This window comes from Balaenoptera musculus, chromosome 8, assembly GCF_009873245.2.
Source record: "Balaenoptera musculus isolate JJ_BM4_2016_0621 chromosome 8, mBalMus1.pri.v3, whole genome shotgun sequence".
NCBI classification, from domain to species: Eukaryota; Metazoa; Chordata; class Mammalia; order Artiodactyla; family Balaenopteridae; genus Balaenoptera; species Balaenoptera musculus.
In genome coordinates, this window is record NC_045792.1 from 72727179 (window position 1) to 72752733 (window position 25555).

General features: G+C 51.3%; 1 protein-coding gene across 7 annotated transcripts in view; it reads left to right on the forward strand.

Moving 5' to 3' along the window:
* Nucleotides 1–25555, forward strand: part of NAV2 (neuron navigator 2) — a 399145-nt gene that overhangs the window by 364699 nt on the left and 8891 nt on the right. For 6 of the 7 annotated variants that reach the window (XM_036862156.1, XM_036862161.1, XM_036862162.1 and 3 more), the window contains 10 exons: nt 6094–6247; nt 7260–7422; nt 8165–8265; nt 10407–10502; nt 12185–12353; nt 15637–15872; nt 18179–18333; nt 18527–18598; nt 20241–20437; nt 21346–21464. In XM_036862156.1, coding sequence (XP_036718051.1) covers nt 6094–6247; nt 7260–7422; nt 8165–8265; nt 10407–10502; nt 12185–12353; nt 15637–15872; nt 18179–18333; nt 18527–18598; nt 20241–20437; nt 21346–21464 — 1462 coding nt within the window. Of the gene's footprint in view, nt 1–6093; nt 6248–7259; nt 7423–8164; nt 8266–10406; nt 10503–12184; nt 12354–15636; nt 15873–18178; nt 18334–18526; nt 18599–20240; nt 20438–21345; nt 21465–25555 lie in introns of those variants that run through there. The other variant, XR_005021033.1, reaches the window with a different exon arrangement.

A 25555-nucleotide genomic window follows, 5' to 3' on the forward strand; every position in this document is an offset into this window, starting at 1 on the left:
AATTGGGATAGTGGTTGTCTCATACTATCCTAAGAATTGAACAAGATAAGTGGATGTGAAGAGCTACAGCCAGCTGTGCTCTGACAGGGAGATGATGGTATAAGTGTTGGCAGTTTGGGCTGAAATTCTGGTTCACTTGGGTGACGGGGCTTAGAGAGATTACACTTTTCTTCTTTGATCAACATTTAGTGTTGACTCTTTCTCTGAGGTCAGCACTCAGAAATTAGACGTTTAAAAAAACAGAGCGATTCCGTGACGATTCTCTTTACCAAAGGGCTGTATATTTCGTCGAGTGATTCATCGCCATGAACTCTCCCAGTCGACTGTAAATGAGTCCGTTTGTACAGAGCCCTTTGGGAACACAGCTGGTTGAGTGAGACAGGCAATTGCTCCCTTGGCCTTGGCTTAGGTGCTGTTGCCCTTGGCAGAGAGGTACACAGAAGGGAAGAGTCATCTGCTCTTGCCCAGCCAACCTCCCGTGCTTTCCACCGAGCACCCATTGAGCGTTGTTCCATCAGGGCGCAGGGAGACAGTCCTGTGCCCCATCTCAAAACATGAGGCCGAGAATCTAGAGGCAAGAAGAGGTCAGGAATAGCTTGGGACAGGCAGGCGGGGACCCGGGTGTCTGCTCAGAAGGCGGCACAGCTGACTCCCTGCAGCGGTGAAGAAGATTGCCCCTGCAATAGGGCAGTCAGAGCTAGGGCTGAGTTCCATCAGAGCCCTTGGCACAACCAGGCGAGACGTGAAAGAGGAACCAGAGCTCAAGGGGTCTGCAAAGGCAGTTCCCGCGAGATAAGATAGTGCCTGGGAGAAGAGGACCGCTGTGGCTGGGGTCAGAACAGCCAGTGAGCTAGGGTTGGACAGTGGGGTGGGGTAGTGGTGGACACCTCAGTTTCTTCACCGGTGAAAGTGGGATCTGCATCATGGGTTCTCCTGAGGGCCGGGTCAGATCCCGTGCGTGCAGGGCAACCTCCTTCCGATCTCAGGAGGTCAGGTCTGTGGCGCCGTCCCCAGGTCCACTCAGCCAGCCAGCCCGCCCGCAGAAGACAGCAGCCTGCGCCAGCGTCCCAAAGCCGGCTCACCAGACGGGTGCAGGAAACGCGGGTGAGAGGGTGGGCCAGGCCTTGGTGGCACGTCGCCTGCACGGACTGCACACGAGACAGGCAGTGGAAGCAAGGAGACAGAGCGTAGAGCCCTGGCTTTTCTATGAACCCACCTACCAGTGAAGCATGGCCTTGTCAGGGTGTCTGCTTTACTTAGGTCAGCAGCTCCTCTTCTCTCGGGGAGCACCCTGGTAAGAGAGAGGCCTTGCAGACGGGCACTTCCATCCTGGGCAAGGGCGAACCCCGAGCAGGGGGAGGGAGAGGGGTGCTGAGCGCTGGAGTGCAGTGCCCGCCTGAGGCCCTGTGTGCTGGCGTGAGGGTTAGACCAGCGTTCAGGAGTGTGAGTCCTGTTTGACCTGAAGAGTGCCCAAGAGGTAAATAAAGGACAAGCTGCCTGTGACTCACCTGCCATCATCCCAGAGCATCTCAATCCAGTTGTCTGTTTCCCGGCCAGGAGAAAAAGGAACTCCTCATCTGTTCTTTATGCGTTGGTATAAACTTCTCATACGACAGCCCATGTGAGCAGGACACTACCCAAGACGGTTCTGGAGAGACCAAAGAGAATATTAACCACCCCTGGGGATTAGGGCCTGCGGGGACGTGACACAGTAGAGCTGATTCCACTCCTGGGGTCTGCTCCGTGCCAGGCGCTGTTCTTGGCTCCGGTGACAACAGTGTACGAGACGATCAAGTCCCAACTCCGGTGTAGACCCTATATGTCAGGGGGAGAGACGGGCATTAAGCACATAAAGCTGGATAAACTAGAAGAATCAGATAGTGCCGAGCGTTCATGCTGGCAACTGAAACAGTGTGTTGGGATACAGAGTGCCTCGGCAGCAACTGCAGACGGGGTAGTCCAGAAAGGCCCCTCCGAGGAGATGGCGTTTCAGCCGAGATCTGTGTGCCAGGAAGAACCCCTGGCTAGTTCTCGTCGGTAACACTAGCTGCCGTGACAAACTCAGTCGCAAAGGTCGGCGCCTTTACCCGTGACTGTTGATCTCTGCTTCCTTCCAGACCCAACACAGGTTTCCCTCATCGGCAGGCGGCCTGCCGTGTGGTGATGCCAGCACCAAGACTGCCTCTGTCCTGCGGGCCCGTGTCCTCTGCTGAGTGTCCAGCCAGCAGGCGGGGAGGGGAGAGAGTGTGGAGGCCCTGCAGGCGTGTGTCGTGGACCAGGCCTCTTCCCACAGTCCGCTGAGCAGGGCTTCCGGCCTTGGCGGGAAGACGTGACATGAGCGTGCCCGGGAGGGAAAGGAGGTGGGCCGTCGTAAACCCGTGGCCGACTCTGCCTGCCAGCAAGCAGGGCAGCCCTCCAGACAGAACCCAGAGGCAGGCCCGGTGTGTCTGAGAAAGGGGGGGCCGGCCAGCTTGGCTGCTGCGTCACGGGCGCGTGAGGAGGTGGTGGGAAGGAAGGCCTGCCGTGCAGAGGCGGGGCCCAGGACACGTGAGGCTTTGAAGCCAAGGTGAATTTGCGGCTGATTTCCTGTGTGATAAGTATAGGCTTTGGAGAGTTTTCAGCAGGAGCGTGAGATCATCCTTGAATATTCCTAGACTTGCCACTCGAGGACTTGGGTGTGTGGTGGCGTTGTTTCTGGCATGAGTGGGAGACACACACGGGGCCAGGTGGGGAGCAGCGGCTCTGGTTTGACCGTGCAAACTTTGAGATGCCTAGTAGACATCCCCGTGGAAATGCCAGCCAGCCTGGAGTTCCTGGAGGTGGAGATTTGGGAGACGTGGGCTCAGAGGTGGTTTCGAAAGCTGGGAAGCTGGAGGGATTCTCCAAAGGGGTTGAATGGAGATGGCGAAGAGGCAGAGGGGCAAGGACTGAGCTCTGGGGCGCTCTCACACCTCAGGTTCAGGAAGAGAAAATAGAGCAGCCGGCGAGGTGGGTGGAAACCCCGGAGCAGAGAGAAGAAACTGTTTGGAGGCGGGGGTAGTCACTGGGCCAGAAGCTGCCGGGCGGCCAAGGAGCAACGCATTCGGCCTATGGGGCTCCCGGAGCCTGTAGCAGGAGCGCTCCCCCAAACCACTTTCCCCATAGGGACTGGGGGGCAGGCGGGCCCACCCTTTGGCTCGCCAGCCCTTTCCTGGCATTCCACGGAATCCATGCACGCTGGAGATGTTTGCTTTGGGTCTGGTTTTCCAAAGCGTGGGCAGAGAGCAAATGCTTCTCTCCAGCCTTGAAGGGTTTGTAAGAATGTGCAGATCTAGACGCGAGAGGGCGTTCAAAGAAGAAACCAAAGGCAGAGGAGTCGGGGCTCAGAAAAGTTCCTACCCCGTGGGCGGAAGGAATGGCCGTGTGGGAAGGCAGTGTTTCCCACACTAGGGTGTGTAAAGTTAGGTATGCTCCCAGCCCTGCCTCCTGGGCATGACGGCAGGAATATGCTGGAATTAAGTGTTAGGGGCTGAGTAGGAAAAATTAACATCAGGTTGCTTCAGTAAGTGGTCCATAGAGGGGACCAGTGTGTGTTCATCCATGCCTGCTGGATGAAGTTCAGGAGCTTGCGCCCTGGAGTTAAGCAGACCCATCAGACTTGTTTCTGATTCTCACATTTTTAATGGGCATGTCAATTTCTTTCTGTCTCAGCCTCCCCGTTTTTAAAATGGAGATAATTGTAGTGTCTCTTCCCGAAAGTTAGTAGTGTACGTAGTGCATTAAATAATACGCTGCAGATGCCTGACACAGTGGTCTATGTATTCAGGAAACATTATGTGCCGATCAGTGTGATCAGATACTACAAATGAGGCAGAGAAGAACCCTGGTCCTAGGGGAGCCAGGGGCCATGCAGGGAGTGATTATCAGTGACTCGGCAGAACCAGGGGAGAAGGCTCTGTCCTGGGCAGTAGGCACAGGGGGACTAACTCTTAGCTGGGGCTTGTTTTCAACATCATGTCTGTTGTAGGACACCCCTCCTGTGCGGCCTCGCTGTGCTGTGTTTCTGAGAACTGGCCGATTTGTGGGGGACACGGGAGGGCCTTGGACTCCAGACAGACTTTCTTCCTTTTAGTTTGCTTCCCTTTGTAAAGTGATTGTTTGGCCAAGCTTCACAAAGTAACCCATGTGATAAATTCCACAAAGTGGGTGCGGAGGAGATGTTGTCTCTCTTGCTGAGAAAGCTTTCTGGGGAAAAAGCACAGGCCACGTGAAGGAGACTGGAGCAAAGCGCCTTGCCGTGTGACAGACAGACAGGGTGGACTAAGGCTGATTGTTCTCTGCAGTGAACTGGAATCTTCGAGATCTATGCAGGACATGGTTTGGCTAAGACCAGAATGTCACAGTGGAATTTTGTTCAGACTTTACACTCCATTTAAACCCAGAAACCATAGTCCTTTCCCAAGAAAGAACCAGTTTTTGCAAGCTCCCCTCGAAAACCTCCCAAACCAAAGAAAGTATGACTGTATAGTTAAACCCTACAAACCACAGGCTATCCAAAGCACGGAGAGCTGGGGGGTTGGCAGGGGGTAGAGGATGATCAGATTTCTAAAGACATTACTGTCTCTCTAGCCCTTTTAGTCCCAAATCTGTTGGCCTCAGTTTCTCATAGGTATGAAATGGGAATAATTATAAGATTTTTCAAGGGTCTGTTGGAGGTTTCAGATTTTGAAGTGGAGAAGTTTTCTTGGATGCTGACAACTTTTTAAAATAGGAGATGATTTTGTATCTCTCAAAACAGTTCAGGGTGCAGGTCAAGAAAATAGCCACAAAAAGATTTGGCTGTTCAGGCGTTAAATTTTTCTTCTAGTCCTTTCTGCCCCTGAAATACAATTACATCTCTTTTAACAGTTATCATGGTTCTCCTTGGGCAATTAACATTTCCACTCCCTCTCCCAGTTTCACAGGTCAGGTTTGGTTTGGCCTCAGATCCAGTACTTGGGTCCTGGAGAGAGGGCTCGAGTGATTATTTCTGCACAGACCACGTGCTCACCATGTCGTTCAGAGATAATCAGCTTCAGCTTTGTAACTTCATGAACTTGGGCTTTTTTTCCTTTCTTTTTTCTGTTTTAGTTCCAAGAAATGTCAAAGCTTTCTCTTCTGGATCACCCCACACCTCAGCTCCTATAATCTTTGAAATCAACAGAACTTTTCTTTTTTTTTTTTCTTTAATAGAAACTATCTTTTCTAACATTGCAATTCATCATGACTTTTATGATCTTCCAGTTTGTGCTGACTTGCCAGTATCTGAAGGGCAAACCTAAGTAATCGAATAAGGAACTCAGCCTGGAAGGTCCACCTCTTAAAACAGAGGGACTCACAGGGTCCCACAGTCTCCTGATCTGGTGTCCAGCTGGGGAAGGAGGACAGCTCACTATACTGTTGCATGTTTTCAGATAAAATTTTGGCTTTCATGTCGCATCACTCTCTGCTAACTACCTGAGATGTTTCTCTTCCTTGCCATGGGCTTATTAAGCAGTATGGGGGGGTGGGGGAATAAAAGAATGTTTCTCTCTCTAGACACCTTTAGGGGAGTGGGCTTTAGAATGTGACCAGAAACAGACTAGCATCTTCCACCCGTATCTTTAGGTTTCTTCCCGTTTTTGGCAAATAAAAATCACCCTCAGCTGTCTGACCCTGGAGTGTCTAATCTTTACAACAGACAGTTGACCTCATTTCTCTGAGTGGGTTTAGATATCAAGGGCCATGTTGTATCTTTATAGGGGCCCAGCTGTGTACACATCACGGAGGGTTTCAAACCCCCAAGGTTACCATTCCCTTTTGCTGGCTCCTGTTTATCCCTAGATCACTGGAATTTGGCTGAAAGGCATACCGGAGCCATTCAGATTGCCAGAGCTCTGCAAAGAAAGAGTGTAGAGAAGTCATAAAGTCTGTGAATTTCAGGTGCTTTTGATATTGTCACTTCCGGGAAGCACCGGGCAGCTGGTTATACGGGGTTACTCTTTAACAAACCTGATGATGACGTGGTGGTCAGTGGAGGACTTAAAGGAGCTGAACGCAGAGCCGCCTTGGTCAGTAACACTCCTCTTTCCCTAGCATCTCGGAGTGCATGGATAGTGAAGCCGAGACGGTCATGCAGCTCCGAAACGAGCTGAGAGACAAGGAGATGAAGCTGACCGACATCCGCCTGGAAGCCCTCAGCTCTGCACACCAGCTGGACCAGCTGCGGGAGGCCATGAACAGGATGCAGGTGAGATCCGGGAGTGCGGCTGAGCCCCGGGCTGCCCGGGGAGGAGATGCTCCTGCCAGGCGCCCTCCGCTGGGATAGCCTTCTGCACACCTAGATCGGAAGCTTCCCTCGAGGCTCAGCCTGACGCCTCTTCCTCTGCCAAGCCTTTCCACGTCCTGCAGCTGGAAGAGTTAGTGTAGTGCCCTCATCTGGATCCCTATAGATTTGTTCCTACGGCCCCTCTCACCTTTTGACACGGATTGAAGGCATTCGAGTCTCTGAGCCGTTCTGTTTTGCATCCCTTTCTCTGGATGTAGGACCAGTGCTTAACACATAGTAGGTTCTTTATAAATATTCATGGAATGAAAGACCACTGTGGATTCTACTAAATCAGCTTTCACTGGAGAGCAGCGTTTCCCAGAGGAGTTTCAGTGAAACGCTCGTTCCATAAGAAACTCTGTGAAAAGAAGGCTCCTTGATCAAAAATGTTTGGGAAATGCTGCACACTATGTGCCCCTTTCAGATTCACAATGCATACCAACTTATTAAAGGCTCTGAGAAGTCCTGCAGTAAAGGTCTGGGTTGAGAAACCCAGAGTTTTCAAACTTCCTAGATAAGACTTTTTCCACTTACCACCCAGATTCTGGGAAACATTTCTGAGGTCTTGTCAAAGGCCAGCTCTTGGACCCTCCTGTGCCAGAGAGGTCTTGTGGGGGGACTTCCCTGGCGGTCCAGTGGTTAAGACTTCACCTTCCAATGCAGGCGGTGCCGGTTCGATCCCTGGTTGGGGCACTAAGATCCCACATGCCTCACAGCCAAAAAAAAAAAAAAAAACAACCCAAAAGAGAGAGGTCTTGTGTATACAGCAAAGGCAGTGACCACTGTTGAATCTCTCTGATGGTGTAACTTATTCTGCCTCCATGGCTGGGATATGCACTTGATCCCCGCAGGGAACTTTCAAATCCCTCCTCCAGGAAAGGCTTGTTCGCATGGTAGCCGCCTAGTAAGTGAGCTTCTCTCTTACCCTTCGCAGAGTGAAATAGAGAAGCTGAAAGCTGAGAACGACCGGCTGAAGTCGGAGTCTCAAGGCAGTGGCTGCAGCCGGGCGCCCTCCCAGGCGTCCCTCTCCACCTCCCCAAGGCAGTCCATGGGGCTCTCCCAGCACAGCCTGAACCTCGCTGAGTCCAGCAGCCTGGGTGAGTGGCGTCACAGGGCCTGCAGCTGGCACTCTGGTCTCTAAGCAAGAGCCCCAAGATGAGCAGATCAGCAGATCACGTGGAGAGGCAGCAGGCGTGTGTGTGCTTAGGGTGTACGTGTGTGTGGGTGTGCGTCTGCTACCAACATGAGCCCAGCCAATAGACTGCTGTCATGCTTTGCTCCAGCGCCCCAACTTCTCCAAGCCATGAGCTTGGATCCCCTCGCCCACCATGCTGAGTTCTGTTTGATCCATTTTGAGAGGCTGACCTGCAAGCTGTATGCTGCATACCACCCGCCCCCTGCCCCACCTGCCCTTGGTAAGCCGACTGGGACGCTGGCTTGGTTTATGACCTTCCTGCCTTGGGGCTGGATTCAGGCTGGCTCGATAATTAGCGAATGTGATCTAGGCAGATCACACAGGTCTGTGTGTAAGCATATCGAGGCTGATGCTTTGATTTCTTATCCATGACGCTGCTCTTGCTGTCGTTTTGGTTGAGTCTCCCTCGCACTTCCATTTGGCAAAGGTACATCGTCAGCCCGCTGGCTCCTTGATTGGTCCACTGTTGGTTTCTGTGGTTGCGTTCTCCATTCTGCCCTCTCCCCCCGCCACCCCCCATCCCACTTCCCCTGCACCACGACACCTGGTTTGTCCCGCTGCTGTGCCGACGAGCAGCGGGGGTGTCAGGAAGCCGGCTTTGCTGTCCCCGTGTGCCTAAGGCTGTTGATGTTTTCCATTCGCAGACATGTTGCTGGATGACACTGGTGAATGCCCGGCTCGGAAGGAAGGAGGCAGGCATGTTAAGATAGTTGTCAGCTTTCAGGAGGAAATGAAGTGGAAGGAGGTTAGTTGGATCCCTTACCCTGCTTGGCCTGTCCCTTCCCCAGGTAGAACTACCTAGCATAGTGATTCCATCATCACGCCCCGTCACCTCAGGCTCTGAGGTGATTTGGAAATAGTACTAACGCTTTCCCTAACTAACCCTACTCCCCAGCAGCATTTTGACACCGTGAAAGTGAGCCAACGGCCCCTCCCTGCCTCTCGTGTTTGAAAAGTGTGTAAAGAGTTCTAAAGATGGTCCACACTGCACCACTTTCAAGTATCTAACTAAACGCTAACATCAGTCAGAAACGGCTTTTCTGAATTTAGTATATTCCCAAAGCACTTCAAAGGCAGCTAAGCACATTTAGCACGGAAGGTACAGAAGTAAGCCACCCAGATTCATCCGACCAAGAGCACCTGTTTTAATCCAGTCGTCAGAGGCTGCTGACCAAGTAGAAACTGGGAGGTAGAGGTGGTCAAGCCCAGAAGCACACAGGTGGCTAGCAGTGAAGATGGTGGGGCACCCTGACTCACTGAGGCTGGGAATCTGAGTTTTCTGAGTAGTTTCTGTTCTCTTCCAGTGTCTAGAGGTCATACCCCCGTCAGAGACTGTTTTAGGGTGAGGGCAAGGGTTGACAGTCAAAGTTGATTTTTAGTCGTCAGTTAAATCTAAAGGATGCTGAGAATGACCATCTCTCAGATAAGTGGGAAAAGACCTCCTGAGCCCCTCATGTAAGTCCCTTGAGGCTTTTGTTTGCTTGTTAGTTCTGAGTATTTTAGCCAACACGCTGTCATAGGCTCTGAGAGCTTGGGAGCCCGCAGTGCCCATCAAAACAAAGCGTCTGCAGCCAGACTTCTCTGCCAGGGGATTCTACTTTGTGGCTGGCTGTCTAGTCTCACTGACGAGGGCAGCCCCAGGATTTTGAGCTGCCAGGGGTCTGAGCATGATCTAGTTTAGAAAGATCCAAAAAATAGTTCAGAGCTTAGCTGGTAGAGGGATAGACTATCAAGGGGGAAGTCCATTCTTATAACATTCTGTTAATAAACACAAGTGGTATCTGTGAATGCATTTTATTCTAATGATCATCAACACAAACAGATAGATCTTACATTTTACGGAAGTCTGTCACTTTCCAAAATTGTCTTGTTCTGGATCACCACAGCATCCAGATGAGGTTGGCTGCCCAGATTTTATCATCTCCATTTTACAGTTGAGAAGCCCAAGACCCAAGCATCACTTACCTAAGGCTGTAAGGCAAGTGATGGGGCCAGATCATCTCACTTCAAGACTGTTGCTCTTTTCTCTGCTGATTTTGCTTAACCGCCAAATACACCCCCTCCTCTCCCCACCTCCCTCCACTCTCCTAATTCTATATTCTTATCAGCATGTCAGATATTTTAAAACCAAACAAAATGGAATGTTCTATTAGTTTCCTTTAATCAGTGTGATCAGTTAGCCCCCACTATGCAGAGCCCTGTGGGCAGAGAGGCAAAAGAAGTAGAACAAAGATTATTTTTTGTGAATTTCCTGGAGTTTTACTAGTTTTCTGAATTGGACATGTTTTAACTTTTAATTAGAAGAAAAGAAATCAATACTATTAAAAAACAGAAAAGAAGAAAAGAAAAAATAAAAACATCCTGAAGGAATTTAAGATCGAACAAGGAGACAAACTTGGTAGACAAATAAGACAAATACCTAAAAATAAACAAGTGCAGAATATATCATCGTATAAGTTGTGTACAGAACTGTTGAAGCAATGTGAGCTCTGAGCCTGGTGGGTTGATCATTGAAGGCTTCCTGGAAGAGGTGAGTCGGTAAGCAAGGTTTGGAAAGGGAGAGATGGCAGAAAGGAGAGGGGAGAGCATTCCCCGCAAAGGATGTGTGATCTACACACCATATGAGGTGCACAGTCGGTAGAAGGTTCTAGATTCCAGAGAGGAGATCCTCTCTTCCTAACCCACAGGTTGCTGTTTTAGCAATAGGGGAGGAAAGTGTTTAAGACCATTGCATTCAGTTCAAGTTACATCTGGTGTTAAAACAAATAGGACTTTTCTTCCCCTCTCAAACCATTGGCGGAGTTCTAAGACAATCTGAGTCCTCTGCTAACCTGAGTCAGAAAGGAGCCACCTGTTTTTCACCTGCGGACATTTCCTTGCCCTTAGGATTCCAGACCACACCTCTTCCTCATCGGCTGCATTGGAGTTAGTGGCAAGACGAAGTGGGACGTGCTCGACGGGGTGGTTAGACGGCTATTCAAAGTAAGTGCTTCGTGAAGACAGCTACGGCAGTGCACCCGAGCGGGGGCCTGGGCCTCGGGAGGGAAAGGGCGGTTTGTGGCCCGAACCTGGTCATTCATCGGGCCTGTCCCCTCTCCCACATCCTTATGTTGCTGGGACTTGTCCCCTGGCCCTCAAGGGAACAGAAGGAGGATGGTAAGTATAGGCTGGTAACAGGACCAACTATTCTCATCTGCCCTTGGCAGTGGTTGGCCAGCCAGGGAGAGGCATTTCCCTGGTCTTGAGCGATTATATGAGCCTCTCACAGTGAACTGCTAATGTCTACATTCTCTTCACCTTAGAATTGCGTCCTGTTGAGTATGTTTTGCAGCGTGTGTTCTGGGGCTACGACATCATGTTTCCACCCTTCATTTTGGTAGGGGGATTTGATCCAACTTACCCTGCGTCCCATGCCAACACTTCAGACTCTGTGATTTGTGCTATGCGTGACACTGACTTCTGATCCGTGGCTGGTGTCAAGGCTGTTGGCACAGTTATTTTTCTGTTGATTCTAATCACATCACTGGAGTGGGTGTTTGCCACAGGAGAAATTACTAATGAGCATCTAGGTGAACCCTGACGTACTGGGTGATTTGAAAGAAGCTTTTGGTACCTTTTTTTCTATTGACCTGAAGTAGTTCAATAACCAGAAGTGTTCATTAATCACATCCCCTGAGTATTAATAATAGCCCACATTTTTTGTGCCAGAGACCACATTGGTCTAGTTGAGTTGGTCTGATATCAAAACCTGACTTTTAACTAGTATACTCTAGTCTCCTAGCATCTAGACTCAGATGGCTTCACAGAGAGAAAATTCTGTTCTTTGACCCAAGCTCGCTTCCCATCTTGACAGGCCAGTCTGTAGAAATGAGACGGAGTGAGAGACAGGAATGGCTTAGAGCAGACCAAGCCTGCTGCCCCAGCCGAAACCTTATCTCTGCTGATGGGCAGTTGGGACATCCCTGGATTAGAAAGACCACAGTTGGGGCTGAAAAGAGCCTGTGAGGCGTCACATGTGAGGAAGTGAGACCATTAAAGGTAGAGACTTGTTATCAGGATTCCACCTCAGTCGTGTGGCTACCACAGAGCCCATGGACTTCGTTCCAAGTTCACTGACCTAAAACCTTCCGGTCACTCATCTAAGATGGAACACTTTCCAAATTAAACACACGTTTGTTTGTTTAAAACTCTAAGCTGCTTTTTTTCTAGCAGCCTGGGGTTTTGTTCCCTTTGTCATTATATGGCCTTTGACCTGAACCAAAAGAAAGGGCTGGTGGAGAGATTTCTTGTCAGAATTACTTTTTCATGCATTTTCCAGCACCATTCACAGGCCCCAATGTCTTTAAGGCTTCAGCTGAACTTATAGGAAAAGCAGCTTAATTTTTCCGTGCTTGGTTCATCCAGACTAACTGTTCACCATCTTGTTAGGGTTTCCCACCCTCCCATCACAAACCGAATAAATCTGTACCTTAAGGGGCCTGTGATACCAGGGCGTCCTCCCCAGAGAAAGTCAGCTCTTCTGCCCCTCGTTCCACAGCTCGATTTCAACTCAGGCATCAGCTGGGAAAGAGGAGAAGATGACCGTAAATCACCCAGTGAAGACGTGAGTCTTGGGCAGATTTTTCGCCACACCTTTGATGGGGTCTTTATTTTATTTTGTCCAGGAGTACATCATTCACGTCGACCCCGTGAGTCAGCTGGGGCTGAACTCTGATAGTGTCCTCGGCTACAGCATTGGGGACATCAAGCGCAGCAATACCTCCGAGACCCCCGAGCTTCTTCCCTGTGGCTACCTGGTTGGAGAGAACACAACCATCTCTGTGGCCGTCAAAGGTAATCCAGCCCATTGCAGGGGTGGGAGCTTCCAGAACTGTAGGTTTTGTTCTGTGACTGGGCACGGGAACCTGTGGCCATGATTTTGTTTGTGCACGTATATGTGGGTTGTATTTTTTTCCCCATCCACCGCAGTTACTCTTACCTAAGCAAGTTGAACGGTCTTCAGCTTTTTCAGCGACCGTCGGAAACAAATAATTTTAGTTTATTGCTGAAATTACATAACAAAAGGTGCCATTAGCCTTATGACTCTGAGATGATGGAATCTTAATAAGCCTGTTGAAACGGGGCTCCACTGATACCAGTGAGTTACTCTTGCCGGCGAGACTTGGATGCAGTCCCATTCTACAGATGGGGAACCACGATGTGCTGTGGGCCAGAGGGGAGTTGCTCGGAGCACCCTGTGGAAGCAATGAAGCTCCTGCCCACGCACGATGCTGCTCGAGCTTCCAACTGCCTCATCACCTAGAGAGGCTATGCCCGAGGCTAAAGTTCAGTGGAACTTTAGACTCACAAAGTATTTTTTGGGAAAAAAAAAAGTTTCACGGCCAAATAAGTCCGGCATCGTTATTCCCATACAGGTTCTCTAAAGCCTCTGTCCTTTAATGTCCTGACCCTTGCTGTTAAAAAAGCTGTGTGATCCGGTCTGACACAAATGCATTTGACTGCAAAACCCCTTTTTTCCTATATTTTATGAACCACTTAAAGAAGAGATTGCTAAACACTGTCCTAAGCTCAGCCTTCACGGTATCTTATTTCTTCCCTGGAATCTTGACTGTAGTTTTGGGGTTGTTTGATGCAAGCTTTGTTTCCTAACTGGGAGGTTTTCTAAAAGCACCCCAACATTCCTCATCAGCAGGAATGAAGATCTTGCCCCCCTGGTGACCAGTAGCATGTTTCTGTTGGAGCCTCACACATAGCCTTATCTTGTTGGCATTCCATAATTGTGGCCTTGGGCTGCAAGTGACAGAAACCTACTCAAAACTAGCTTTAGCCAAAAGGAAGCATACAGGCTCAGGTACCTGGAAGATCCAGGTATAGGCTTCAGGCGCAGCTGGATCCAGGTGCTCCAGCAGTACCATCAGGATCAGGCCTACCTCGGCTTTGCTTATTTTTTGAGCTTTCTGCACATAGCGAATGAATGGCCCAGATTCATCCTTCTAGCTTAGGAACCTAGAAGAAAGAGAATGTCTTTCTGGAAAAGAGTGACAAGAAATTCTTAGGGGTGATTCTGGCCCACCATGGGTCCAATGCTCATCACCAAATCAGTTGTTGTGACCAGGGACAGGCTTTGGCCCGGCCTGGTCACAAGCCCACCCCTTTGGTGGGTGAAGGTGCTGGGTCAGCCCTGCTTGGACCGGCTGGAATGAACTCCTTGCAAGAAAGAAGAGTCCCACTACAAGGGGAAGGAGGGGAGGGCTGCCAGGCACACTTTGACAACAGCTGTCCACTCCAAGAACCCTTTAGGGAAAGCCTGATACACCATGACTTTAAACTGCGTTTCATCCACGCTGGCGAGCAGGTGAGCGCTGCAAGCACTGAAGGGTAAAAGGAGTGACCCGTTGCTGAGACCAGAGCAAACCTCTGTAGGAACAGCGACAGGATTGTCTGCTTTGCTTCCCGAACAGACCGCCTCACCACGGAGCCTAGCTGGTGCTGCTCTCAGCACATCACGTTGTTTTAGCATCTCTAGGGATCAGCTCGGGTTTGTTTTTAAGCGATACCTGACTCTTCTGTTTTCCTGTGGTGCTTGACACTTACGCCTTCAAGGCACTGAAAACCACTCAAGGGGCTTCCCTGGTGGCTCAGTGGTTGAGAGTCTGCCTGCCAATGCAGGGGACACGGGTTCGAGCCCTGGTCTGAGAGGATCCCACATGCCGCGGAGTAACTAAGCCTGTGAGCCACAACTACTGAGCCTGCGCGTCTGGAGCCTGTGCTCCGCAACAAGAGAGACCACGATAGTGAGAGGCCCGCGCACCGCGATGAAGAGTGGCCCCCGCTTGCTGCAACTGGAGAAAGCTCTCACACAGAAATGAAGACCCAACACAGCCAAAAATAGATAAATAAATAAATAAATAATTAAAAAAAAAAAAAAACACTCAAGGATTTGAGCTGAAAGAGATCCGTGAGCTGCAGATGATTCGCTTCAGTGGCACCGGGGCAGGGGCTGTGGCTTTGTGTGCTCTGAAGTGAGTTCGTCTGCAAAGTAGTCACTGCCAGGGGGGTTTTTGACAAGAGACTGAGAGAGCAACGTAGATGCAAAGAGAGGGGTTTCAGTGTGTTTTAATCCCTGCCCCGTGTTTGTTATTAAGTTTAGACAGGAGACCCTATCCTCCATATTTTTCATCAAACTTTGAGCCCATGTAGGCTCTGTTGAGACCAGTTCTAGGAAAGTCTTAGGCCTGTACCCAGAAGATCTCATTTGGGATCCTTCATCAGGATGATTCTAGAACAGTCACTGTGCTATCTTTGGTTGGGGAAGATTGGAAACAAATGTATAGATGCGTTAGGGGGGTCTGTTTGCAGTGAATTAATTATGTGGATGGAAGATGCTACTGTAAAACAGAATAAGTGCTTTTCAGTTTATTTTTTGCCTACATATAGTGGTTTCTTGAGGTCCTTTTTTAATAGAATTGCCTTAGGTTCTGGATAAGTAACCTTGGCTGGATCCTCTCTTGGGAATGATATGAAGAAAACAGCTCTTGTAAAGCCAACAGCCCTGAGTAATGAAGTTGTCCCAGGCGGGGAGGGGGAAAGATGTTTCCTCTTGTTGTTGGAGAGGCTCAGCCTAGGTCTGCCAGTATTCACATCCCCAAATCAAATGGTCCCACCTTGCGTTTTTCCTCATCTTAACCATAAAGCGTTGATACCTTCATGGTGTGTCTGAGTGTGGACAGCAGCGGCACCTGGCGTGAAGGAAATAACAGGGTGAAGAGGCAGCCCCAGGGTCTGGGTGGACACGGGAGATGCACGTTTGGTTTGAGCCAACACCACCGGTAATGGTAAATCCAGAAAGACAAGTAGGGCCCAGAGTCTTATGAATTCTGCGGAGGATGGATGAGGACTGAGGGGCCAGATGTTAAAGGTGAATCTGTGTGTGGGTGGCAGTCAGCCAAGCCAGGAGCCAGAGCACATGGTGCTGGTGAAGGGAGCCTGTGGTGTCCCTGGGTGGGCGGGGCCGCCCAGGAAAGGGATAGCCTTAACGTTTTGGCAGTCCCAGGTGGGCAGGCACAGAGAGCCACCCTCTCTGCGGGGCTGCGAACACTTCCTCTCTCAAACACAGGGCTCGCGGAAAACAGCCTGGACTCGCTGGTGTTCGAGTCCCTGATCCCCAAGCCCATCCTGCAGCGCTACGTCTCCCTGCTGGTGGAGCACCGGCGGATCATCCTCTCTGGGCCCAGCGGCACTGGGAAGACCTACCTGGCCAACCGGCTGTCAGAGTACTTGGTGCTCCGGGAGGGACGGGAGCTGACAGACGGGGTCATTGCCACCTTCAACGTGGACCACAAGTCCAGCAAGGTGAGAAGGTCGTTCAGAGGCTGCTGCTTAGTCCTTTGAGAACTGGTGATGCCACCACCCCCGTGAGGGCAAAGCAGCATTTCCTACAATGCTCACCTCTGATGGTTATAAAAGCCTGGGGAAGGAGGTCAGAATGGAACTAGCAGAAAGGAAGGCTTTGACCCAAAACTTCCCAGAAAGAAGTTCCATGTGTAAGTCGATGTAGTTCGTTTCTTACTTCCCCGCTGTGAGTTGGGCACGATGCTCAGTGCTGGTAGTTCTTTAAGGTCAACCCAGATGCTTCCACTTCAGTTTACCAAAAATTCATCACGAACCTACCAGGTTCTCTTGTTTTTCCAGAACAAAACCTTCTTTTGTGGAACAACAATAATAAGAACAACAGCTCACATGTGCAGACTGCTTACCCCGGGAGCAGCAAACTGAACGCCCCACAGCAGGACCTTCGAGGAAGTAGTTGTCACAATCCCATTTTACAGATGAGGAAACTGAGGCTCGAGGCAGATGACCATGTACCTAAAGCCACTCAGATAGCACTGAGCAGTAGACCGGAGCTCAAGTCGATGTCTTAGACCCCAGAGCCAGCAAATAGGCTTGATCCTGCCTCACAGGGAGCAGTGGAAACGTTCGGACAGCCTGACCTAGTCCCAGCCTAGGGTTATGAGGTGTTTTCTCAGACTTGTTCATTATCCATGCAGTGGTTGTTGATGGGTGATTCACTCTGGCCAAGGGGGCCAGGAAGTCAAAGGTGAATTGGAAGTGACTCTTTCACCTTAAGAATCACCTGGCATCCTTGAAGATGCAGCTCCCAGACCTCATTCCCAGATGATCTGTTTCAGTAGGTTGTGTGGGGCTGGGAATTTGCACCACAAGTTCTCCAAGTGACGTGGACACAGGGGCAGGACTACGGGAAGTGGTCAGAGCCCCTGTACCAAGATCCTCTGTGAATAAGCTCAGGAAAGGCGCCCTCTCCCGGGACCAGGGAGAGAAGGATCCTAGGCACGTGGCTGGAGGTCGAGCCAGGCTTGAATTCAGCCCCCACTCACTCCCCTTGGCCAGGCACCCTTGTACAGAGCACAGCTCCCCAACTGTACCCTGCAAGCCTGCATAAGGAAGAGAGGGCTCCAAGCCTCAGGATCCCTGGCCTTGTCAGATGCCGGAGGCCAAGAACCCACAGTGGAGAGGAGCTAAAAGGAAAAATAACTAGTAACTTTAAAAATTGGGCTGCTTCTATTGCTAAAAGCCACATTTTGACTTAAAAGGGAGGCGTGTGTGTGTGTAGGAAGCAGAGGAGGTATGACCCCCTGAGCATCCAGGCCAGCGTGCAGGACAGTGGCATGGGGAGGCGCCCACACCGAGTCCAGATCCAGCCCTGCTGCCGACCCTCTGTGCCATCTCAGGCTGCTCACCTGACTGAGGGATGCCTCAGCTTCCTCATCTGTAACATGGAGACAGTCATAGTGCCCACCCCAGAGGGTCAAATTGTTGGGCACAGAAGTTCATATGTGTGAGGTCCCAGAGCCGTGCCTGGCGCAAGGTCACTCCATCCTCATGGTGATGATAATACCATCAGGAAGTTGTTCTGGGTTCACTGGCTGGCCCTTAGCTCACCGTTTTGGCCTTTCCCCATCGCACATTCTTCTTTCTCTTCCTTTTCTGATGCGCCCCTTGCCCCAGCCGTGCTGAGCTGTGTTCTAGTGCCAGCTCCAAACAGTGCCCTGCCCATTCTTCACAGTTAAGGCCAAAGGTTCCCCTTTCACCCAGACCTTCCAAGGCCCCCCATGCGTGGAGACCACCCCCCCTGCACCATTCACTGCCTGTCTGCCCCAGCACTCGTCAGCAGGACATATGTGTGTTTGGGGGAAAGGGGGTCCTTTGCTGTGCTGATTTATCAAGGGCTTCTGTGTAGATGGCTCTCAGGCAGTGCTGTGGATGTACGGAGGTGTATGAGGCACTTGCCCTCAGGAGCTTCCTGGGAGGTTGGCAGAGTAAGAAATAGTAGCGCTTCTAGAGAGTGCTGGAGCAGGTGCAGCACCATGCCTGGGCACCCCCATGGTGCCTGCTCTTGCCCAGGTTTTCTGTTGCCTGGTGAATTCCAGAAGCCAGGGCCCAGGCCCTCCTCACCACTCCCCCGCCTGCACCCCCTGCGCCCAGGCAGACTCCCTGTAGCGGGCAGGCACTCAGCACCGGTTACCGCGAGGCCTCAGGAAGGACCCCGATGCCGGTGCCAGCCTGGGGCAGGGGAAGGCGCCGAGTACGTGCGTCTTCCTGGGGGCGTTCACCCACTCATTCCTGCCCGGCCTCCGCAGGAACTGCGCCAGTACCTGTCCAACCTCGCCGACCAGTGCGCCAGTGAGAACAACGCTGTGGACATGCCCCTGGTCATCATCCTGGACAACCTGCATCATGTCAGCTCCCTGGGCGAGATCTTCAACGGGCTGCTCAACTGCAAGGACCACAAATGGTAAAGGCAGCTCTGGACCTCGTGGCCCCTGGGAGAGACGCGTGCTACAGGGGGTAGGAGCGCTGCACGCACGTGGCAGGGAGGGGCTGGGGTCGCATGGCGGGAGGGGCATCAGCCATCTCCCTAGGCCCTTAGATGCCCCGGGGCGCTGCGACACCTCCTCCAGCTCTCCTACCCTTCATTTCCCCCGCAGCCCTTATATAATTGGCACGATGAACCAGGCTACCTCTTCTACTCCCAACCTGCAGCTTCATCATAACTTCAGGTAAGGAGTCATGTTTTGAGTACGTGCTGTATGCCGGGAACTGTGAGCATTTTTCCCCGCTTCACTCATTTGATTCTCACAAAAGCCTCAAGTCGTTAAATTTATCATTCTCAGTTTACAAGTGGGGAGAATTAAGTGGCTTGTGTGAGGTCACAGGTCACAGTCAGATGGCAGGGCTGACTTGCACCCAGATCTCTTTGAGGCTAAGTCCTGGGACAGCAGTGCCCCGGGGGCAGCTCTGGGCAGGGACTGTCGTCACGCAACCCTGCACGTCACCAGTGGCACGTCTGTCTGTCCCAAGCGGACATGAGCAGTGAAAGCTCCTGCTTATGAATGTCTTCATGGAGCAGAGTCTGTGGCCTTCGAGCTCCAGCTGCTGTGAGCCCTCTGCCCCAGCCCCGTACCGAGCTACCCCACTGCTGGGGTGTGGGACTTCTGCCATGCTAGGTTGTGTGGCCTCTCGCCTTGCCGTTGCGAAATGCCCTTCGCCCAGTCCTGACGCTCAGCTGACTCCGTATACTCCTCCCCTGCCTGGGGCCTTAGGTGAGGATGAACAGCCGTCTCCTGGGGTGAGACCCCCCCCGGCTCATTTTCATGGCCATTCTGCTGGCATCCCTGTTGAAAGTAGACCTGAATTGCAGTTATCAGAGAAATACCAGCTCCGCCAGGTCACTGAGATCATGGGTCACCTCTGCATCCAGGCTGTCCCAGTCTTATCCATGCTTTCTCTTGAACGTCCCTCAAGACCTTTCTGCTCCTGCTTCCCTTCACTGCCACATCATCTCCCAGCACACTGTTGCAGTCATTTTCTAACCAGTATGCCTGCCTGCCCCTTGGCCCTCCTGCAGGCCATCCTCTGTGCCAATGGCAACTGGAGTGAACATTCTAGAATTCAAATCTGACTGTAAATCCTCATGCAAGAAGTCCTTCAATGGCTCCCCATTGCCTCCAGAATGAAATCCAGGCCCCTTAGGTTGCCAGGTCAAGTCTAAACTCTGGTTTCACTGAACCTCTGGCAGTTTCCCCAAACACCCCACACTGCTGCTCATGCCTTTGCAGATGCTGCAGCATGCTCTCCACCCCACTGCCGCCCCAACCCCTGCTCCTGCCTTGCCTCACGTGGCTGCTCCATTCATCTCCTTTGGTCTCAGCTCAGATGTCCCCTCCTCTGAGGAGCCTTCCTTGATTTCCCCAGGTTTCATCATCTCTCGTTCCTCTTATCTGCCTCCTCCGCTAGACTGTGAGCTCCTGGGGAACAGGGACTGTGTCTGAGTCATTGTTACAGCCCCACAGCCCAGCATGGAACCCGTCACAAGCACAAGGGGCAGTTAGCTCAATGGTCAGAGCTCAGCCTCTAGAGTTGGACTGTCTTGGTTCTAATCTTAGCTCTTCTGTTGACTAGCTGTTTGATCTTGAACAAGTTACATAACCTGTCTGTGCCTTAGAATTTCTACCTGTAAAATGGGTGGCGATCATATCTATGGCACAGGGTTGCTGTGAGGAGTTGTGAATTGATGTATGTGCAGTGTTCAGAAGAGTCCAGTTTGAGTATTAACATATGCACCTTCCAGCTCTAGTGAGCTTTGATTCATGAGGTTGGCCATAGTCTTTGTCATGGAAAAGTGTTCCTGACTTCTTCCAGGTGGGTGCTTTGTGCCAACCACACGGAGCCCGTGAAGGGTTTCCTGGGCCGGTTCCTGAGGCGGAAGCTCATGGAGACGGAGATCGGTGGGCGGGTACGGAACATGGAGCTGGTAAAAATCATCGACTGGATTCCCAAGGTCTGGCATCACCTCAACCGCTTCCTGGAGGCTCACAGCTCCTCGGACGTCACCATAGGTGGGGAGGGGAGGCCGGGTGGGTGCCGACAGGCGGGCTGGCAGGGGAGGGAAGTGCTGCTTCTGGGGCCCTGGCCTCCTCGGATGGCTGTCCCTGGGCCCTGGTAGCTGGATGCTGCACTGGCCACATGGATAGAGAAGGGGACAGAAGGACAGGCACAGCCTAGACAGACCCCGGGCTGTCTCTGCCCTTCTCTCCTGCCCAGAGCTCTGGGGCTGATGAGCAGCAGAGACAAGTGTCCAGCCCCAGGCTGGTGCAGAAACTGGGGGCTCAGTGAGGGGCCCCCACCCCGAGGCTCCCCCAGGTGGAAACCACCCTGTGGGATTGGCTTTGCTTTATAAATAAAATAATGTTATCGACATTCCTAAAGCTTAAGCTTCAGAGAAAAAAAAAAAAGATCACTGGTCATTCCACCATCCTGATGTAATCATTGTAATTTGAGCTTATTTTTTCTGTCCTTGTCCGTACATGTTTCATGTAGTTGCAATCACAGTGTACATACAGTATGTTCTTTTTATTTTCACTTCAAATTGTCTCATGGGCATTCTGTATTGCTCTGCAAAATAATTACCCTGCGAAATAATCAAATGTGGGTGCACCGTCACTTCCTTAACTGTTTCTGTTCTCTCGGACATCTACTGTGCTTCCATTTGCAAAGGTTAGGACTAATAATATCTCAGTGAACATCTTTCTGCATAAAGCCTTGCCTCCCTTTGGGGTGATTCCCGAGAGGAGCGTGGTCGCAGGGTGGGGTTAGGGAACCCAAGCATCCTGCTCTGTGCCCACCACGTGGCCGTTGGTATTTCCGCTCTCGCTCGGAAAATGCAGGGTCCCTCCTGTGAGGGGTGCCCGGGCTGGCTTCTCCTGCCCCCCCGTTTCAGTCTGACTGAGTTCCCTGTGGTCCCCAGGCCCCCGGCTCTTCCTGTCGTGCCCCATCGACGTGGATGGTTCCAGGGTGTGGTTCACCGACCTGTGGAACTACTCAATCATCCCCTATCTCCTGGAAGCCGTCAGAGAAGGACTCCAGGTAAGAAGCACACTGCCCACTGACCTCCTCAAAGTTCGAGGGACTGTTCTAGTGACCAGAGGGGTTGTCTTCATCTCCCTCTTCAGAAATCTGACTGACGTGAGGTGACAAGCCCTCACCTGTGAAGCCATCCGTCTAGCGCAGTGTAAGACACACTGGGCTGCAGATCCTGGCTCTGCCACTGTTAGCTGTGTGACCCTAGGCAAGTCATCCAGCCTCTCTCTGCCATAGTGCCCTCATCGATGGAAGAGAGAACGATAGTACCGTGCCACAAAGAGTTATTGCCAGGGTTCAGTGACGTCATGGCCATCAAGTGCTCAGCCTAGTGAGTGCACAAGAACTGGACTATGTCACTTCACAGTTTGCAAAGCATCTGCTGTTTGATTCAAGCTCTGCATTTGTCCTGGGGTTAGGCAGAGATTTTTTGGTTTTATCCCCATTTTTTAAGAGAAAATTATGGCTCAGAGTGAATAAGTGACTTGTCCAAGGTGAGGAAGTGGAACTTGAAGAATCTGGGATTTGCATCCAGGCCTCAGGTTCTTGGCCCTAAGCCCCATGGCACTCACTGCCTGACGCCAGGACCCCTCACAGGTGACCCTGGGCCCACGTGGCTGCCCATCCCTCCTGCCCTGCTGCAGCTGGAAAGCCCAAATCCTTCACTTCTCACTCAACCCAGGGGCTAATGCTAGGAGCTTAGCAGTAAATTGGAGATTGTAACAGTTTTACTGTTGAGTCTGGAGGTGGCCTGAGAAGGTTGTCCGCTTTCAGGACCAGTCTGAGTAATTAGCAGGCATCACGCACGGCTGAATTGTCCAGGAACGAGCTTGACAGCCGGGTTTCTGAGGGCTGTGTTTCCTCAGTACCAGACAGTGGGAGACACATGATGCTGGTGGAGGGCCCGGGGCGGGGGGGTGTGCACACCCACATGCATGTGTGTGACGGTACACGTAGGGATTGCACACCCACATGCACGTGTGTGACGGCACACCTTAATGGCTTCCGTCAGGGTTTGTCATTTGTGTACGTTTAGCTGAGCCTGGCGGATGTTCAGCTGCTTTGTATCTGTAACATGCAGCAGCACTGAGGGTCTTCGGAGACATTCAGGACAACCAGGGCTTGAAAAGGAAGGTGGTGCGTCTCTGGTCACTGGTATTTCATTGAACTGGAGCGTGTAGGCTGCGTATTCAAGCCACCGTGTTCAAATATAAGTGATTGTGAAGGCAGAGAGTAGCAAGAAATTCGGCAATCCCTTGACCGGCCTTAGTTTCCAGTGTCTGAAGATCATTAATTGATGGCAGCATTTTTTTTTAATTATAATTGACATACAGTATATTAGTTTCAGGCATACAACATAGTGATTTGATATTTTTATACATTACGAAATTACACTATGGTAGGTCTAGTTACCATCTGTCACCGTACAGAGTTATTACTATATAATTGACTATATTCCCTATGCTGTACATTACATCCCCATGACTTATTTATTTCACAGCTGGAAGTTTGTACCTCTTAATGCCCTTCAGCTATTTCTCCCATTGATGGCAGCATTTCTATTTTGTCGAATGTGGCTTTTGAAAGAAAATATGAACGATTTCAGATCTGTCAGTGGACTCTCTTTAGGTAGATAAATTCACTGGGTAAAGTAGCCATAATCTAGTCTTTACTCAAATGGATTTGTTAGGACCACAAACCCAAACAGCCACCCGGTCACTCCTGTTTTCTTGGGATGCCCCACCTGCTGGATTCTTGGAGTCTGTTTCGTTCCAGAAGCTTCTCTCTCTTCCCATCAGGGGCTTCCAGGGACTGCAGTAGAAACCTGCGCTGCTCAACAGAAGCCACAGGAATTGCAGGGGAGGAAGGGGCACTGTTTCCTTCTATTTCTGCCTCACCTCTCACTTCTCCCCTTTGCTTCTTTGCCCAAATACGTCTCCTGGTGCAGGACAGGAGTGACCTAGAGTGTGCTTGGAAAAAGTCGTGGGTGCTGTTGAATAAAGGCTTCCTGCCCAAGGAGGCACCAACCAGGAGGGGTAGGCTTTGCTCTAGCCTCCAGCTACACATCAGAGGCCCCTCGTTGGTCCTCGCTAAGGATGGACAGTGCTAAGGCCCTGCTCCTTGGACCTCAGCTTGAAAGAAGACCTTGTGGGCATGGCTATGAAAGTGGGGTCTGATCTTCCCTGCCCGTCCTGGAGAGGTTGCTGAGGGACTGGATCTCAAGGGTCTCTTTCCCACCAAGAACAAGGAGGCTGTAGGTGAAAGGACTTGGGGGTGGCTGTGGAACAGCCCGTTTAGGACAAGGAACAGAAACATGCCACCGTCTCAGGAGACTCACCAGTTCACTGTGAGGCAAGAAAAGTCATCACTTCCCTGTGCTGTTGAGGTCTTTTGAAGGACAGTCTTTCAAGAACATGGAAACAACCAGAGGAGGCAACCAGAGTTAGCATTGTACCAAGTTGCTCAAAAGTGAGCCCTCCTGCCCCAAACCTGTGACTTCATCCCATTCTGCAGCCTGGGAGACCCCATGAAATCTGCAGATTCATGAGGAACCCTGGAGTGTCCTTCATGTCTCTAGTTTTGAAGGAAAGTTTGATGACATTTATTGAGAGGCTGCTACCTTCCAGGCACTGTGCCAGGGGCCTGACAGGCATGATTCCGTTTAGTTCTCTGCGCCCAGTATGCATCTTACAGACGAGGAAACCAAGGCTCACAGGAGTTTTTGACCCTTCCCCAGTTCACTAGGCGGGGTGTGGATGAGCCAGCGTCGTAGCCCGTAGCTGACGCCTCGGTTACTTCCGTGATTTTCAGGCTGTCCTGAGACCCCTGTTACTGCACCCAGACCCCTCAGGTGGCTCAGGGAACCAAGTATTGTGTTTCACAGCATCATGTTCTACATAAGGTTTCATTTGACAAAAAGACTCTTCTATTCAAAAAAAAAAAGTTTAAAATTCCTCACTCTCCTTCGTGTTACCTTGAGTCCCGAGCTCACTGTGTGCTGGGCGCTGTGCAGGCCATTTACTCCGCCCTGACCCTGCGAGGAGTGCTGTGGCCATGAGGCGAGCGCACTGTGGTTCAAAGCAGTTAAGCCCTTGGCCAAGGTCATAAGCTAAGAAGAGGTGGAGTCCCCAGATTGGGCTGTGGCGGGGCCGCTGGTGGTGGCTGGCAGCACAGAGACCCTGCTGCCATCAGGTCTCACCAGGGGCTTCCAGTCAGCACCCCCAACTGGCACAGCCTTGCCTGGAGGAGAAGCGGCATCGCCCCCTAGTGGGTACCAGGTGTCATTGCAAGTTTTGGCTCCTGAGTCTTTTCCCAGTAGAGTGTGTGTGTGCGCGCGCAACTGCTTGTAGGCTCTTCCAGAATGTGTACCTTGATGCCTTCGCGTGTGATAAACATGTGCATCCCACAGAGTCAGAAGGTGCCCAGTGGCCAAGTTTTCAGTTTCCAGTGTCTTGGCTCCCTCTTCCTGACCCAGTGGGCATACGAGGCTCCTCCCTGCCTTGCGGAAAGTGAATGTCCTGTCTGTCTGTCTGTCTGTACCACTGTCTGCTGTTTCCCAGAGCTGCCTCAGGGCTCTGCAGTGGGACCAAGGAGCGTTACGATACATCCTTTGCTTGCCACGGTACTTACCCAGCCATTCATCTTAGACATGTCCAGCGGCAAGTGGGGAGGCTTGTAAAAATATTCTCTGTTCTTGCAGACGACGTTAGATGTGCCCAGGTGTGCATTTGTCTTATGACTTAGTCCTCAGCCCTATTCCCCTTTGGAATTTTCATTGTAAACACTTGCCAAAGTGTCTAAAGCCTGCAGAGTCACTCAAAAGACCCCTGTCTCCCTGGTGGAAAGGGGAGAGTGGGGAGCCATTGATCAGATGACCCAACTTGCTCTGAGACTCTGGGCAAACCTCCCACTGCTAAGCCTCCGGTTTCCCATCTGTAATCTGAAAAGTGTGGACTAGAAGAGTTTTTTCAGGCTGGCTCTGTGGAGCCCCAAAGTTCCTCAGGCTACTCATAATAGGGTCAGGGGAACAGAGCAAAAATTTAAAAGCCACGGGGCCAGACCCTCTAGGAACTTGATGAGCTCGGAATTCTAGGCTC